General features: G+C 44.2%; 1 protein-coding gene across 1 annotated transcript in view; it reads right to left on the bottom strand.

Annotated features, from left to right (window-relative positions):
- The window catches only part of HPRT1 (hypoxanthine phosphoribosyltransferase 1), a 15,556-nt gene extending 14,300 nt beyond the window's left edge, over nucleotides 1–1,256 (bottom strand). Inside the window, exon 1 of the mRNA XM_042480002.1 lies at nucleotides 1,015–1,256. Coding sequence (XP_042335936.1) covers nucleotides 1,015–1,107 — 93 coding nt within the window. The 5' untranslated portion in view covers nucleotides 1,108–1,256. The remainder of the gene's footprint in view (nucleotides 1–1,014) is intronic.
- Between the last annotated feature and the right edge of the window lie 340 nt (nucleotides 1,257–1,596).

Here is a 1,596-nt window from a genome sequence, read left to right as displayed (position 1 = left end):
AGGAGGAAATGAGAAACAAGGCACTCTGCACATGCCCAGAGGCCTCTGCGCTCATTATCTTAAACCATTCTTCTTTCTCTTCTCCTAGGAACCAACTCTGGGATTCACTAAATAGGTTCCAGGCCTTTGTATAGATGACTGACAATGTAGAAAAGTGGGCTTGGACTCTCAAATGGAAACTTCCCCTCAGCATTCAGCTTTTTAAAACAACCAACCTCTTCCCAGTTTGGCTTCCAGTTTCAAACTGGTCATTTGGAAGCAGTGGGATTCCTGTCAACTTCAATCAGAGATGAGGCTCATAAATACTCCATAACAACAACAACAACAACAACAACAACAACAACAAATATTATAAGCCTTGTTGGTTTTTTTTAAATAAAAACCTAATGGCTAAAAATTGACCTGGGTTTTTTTTTGGGGGGGGGGTTAATAATAATGATAGTAATAATAATAAGCCTTGTTAGGGCTTTTATAAAAACCCAATGGCTAAACTTAGCTTGGTTTTGGGGGGATAATAATAATAATAATAATAGTTTATTTATAGATTGCCATTCGTCTTTAGAAGCATTTTTAGCAACCCCTAATTACAAAAACAAAACGCTTAGAGGACTGCTTCCAGGAATATAAACTATCCAAACACAATATTAAAATGAATGAACGAATAAAATACCATGGAGAAAATAAATGAATAAATAAAATGGCATGGGGAATAATAATAATAATAATAATAATAATAATAATAATAATACATAATAATAATAAAGTGTCATGGGGAAATAAATAAATAAATACAATTCTATGGGGGAAATAAAACAAAACCAATAGATAGATGGATAGATAAAGTGCCATGGGGTCAATTAATCAATCAATAATACCCCCCCAGATATATATATATATATATATCCCTTTTTTGGAGGCGGAGGGCGAGGGCCGTAAGCGAAGGCAGGGGCCCTAATAGCCGCCCCTTCCCTTCCTGAGCCCCGGTATGGAAAGGGCCTCCTCCTGGTCCCTCACCACGATGCAGGACTGGCAGCAGGGTCCCGGGGGCCGCCCGCTGCCTCCTCCTCCTCCTCCGGGGCTGCTGTGGCTGTTGCTCAGGCCGGCCATGGTGCCCGGGACGGAGCCAGAGGGAGCAGGGCTGCGGGGCTCGGGAGGAGAGCCAGGAGGAGGCGGGGATGGAAGCGGGAGGAAGGCAGAGACCAGGAGGAGAACCGCCTCCTCCTCCCCTGCTTCCCCAACATGGAGGCTGGCTCCTCGCCTTCCCCTCGCAGCGGGCGGCCTTCCGTTTATTTCCCCTCCTCCTGAGGGGAGTCCTAGTGTTGCCAATCGGGACTCGCCCCCAGAAGCACAACATGGCTGCTAGGCCTCCCCTCGCAGAATCAGACGACCGCTGTTGCCTTCTTTGCTCCCCCTCAAGGGGAGGGCTTTTCATTATTTAATAGTAACAACAACAACAACAACAATAATATTTATTTATTTATAGCCCTCCCAATCACGAGGAATCTGGTCAGGTCACAGCAATAAAAATACATACAGAATGCAATAAAAATTCAAATTTTAATTACTTTGTTTACTTCCAACATGGCCGCCCGGGCC

Source organism: Sceloporus undulatus, chromosome 7 (assembly GCF_019175285.1).
Source record: "Sceloporus undulatus isolate JIND9_A2432 ecotype Alabama chromosome 7, SceUnd_v1.1, whole genome shotgun sequence".
Classification (NCBI taxonomy): Eukaryota; Metazoa; Chordata; class Lepidosauria; order Squamata; family Phrynosomatidae; genus Sceloporus; species Sceloporus undulatus.
This window is presented reverse-complemented; position numbering and strand designations above follow the sequence as displayed.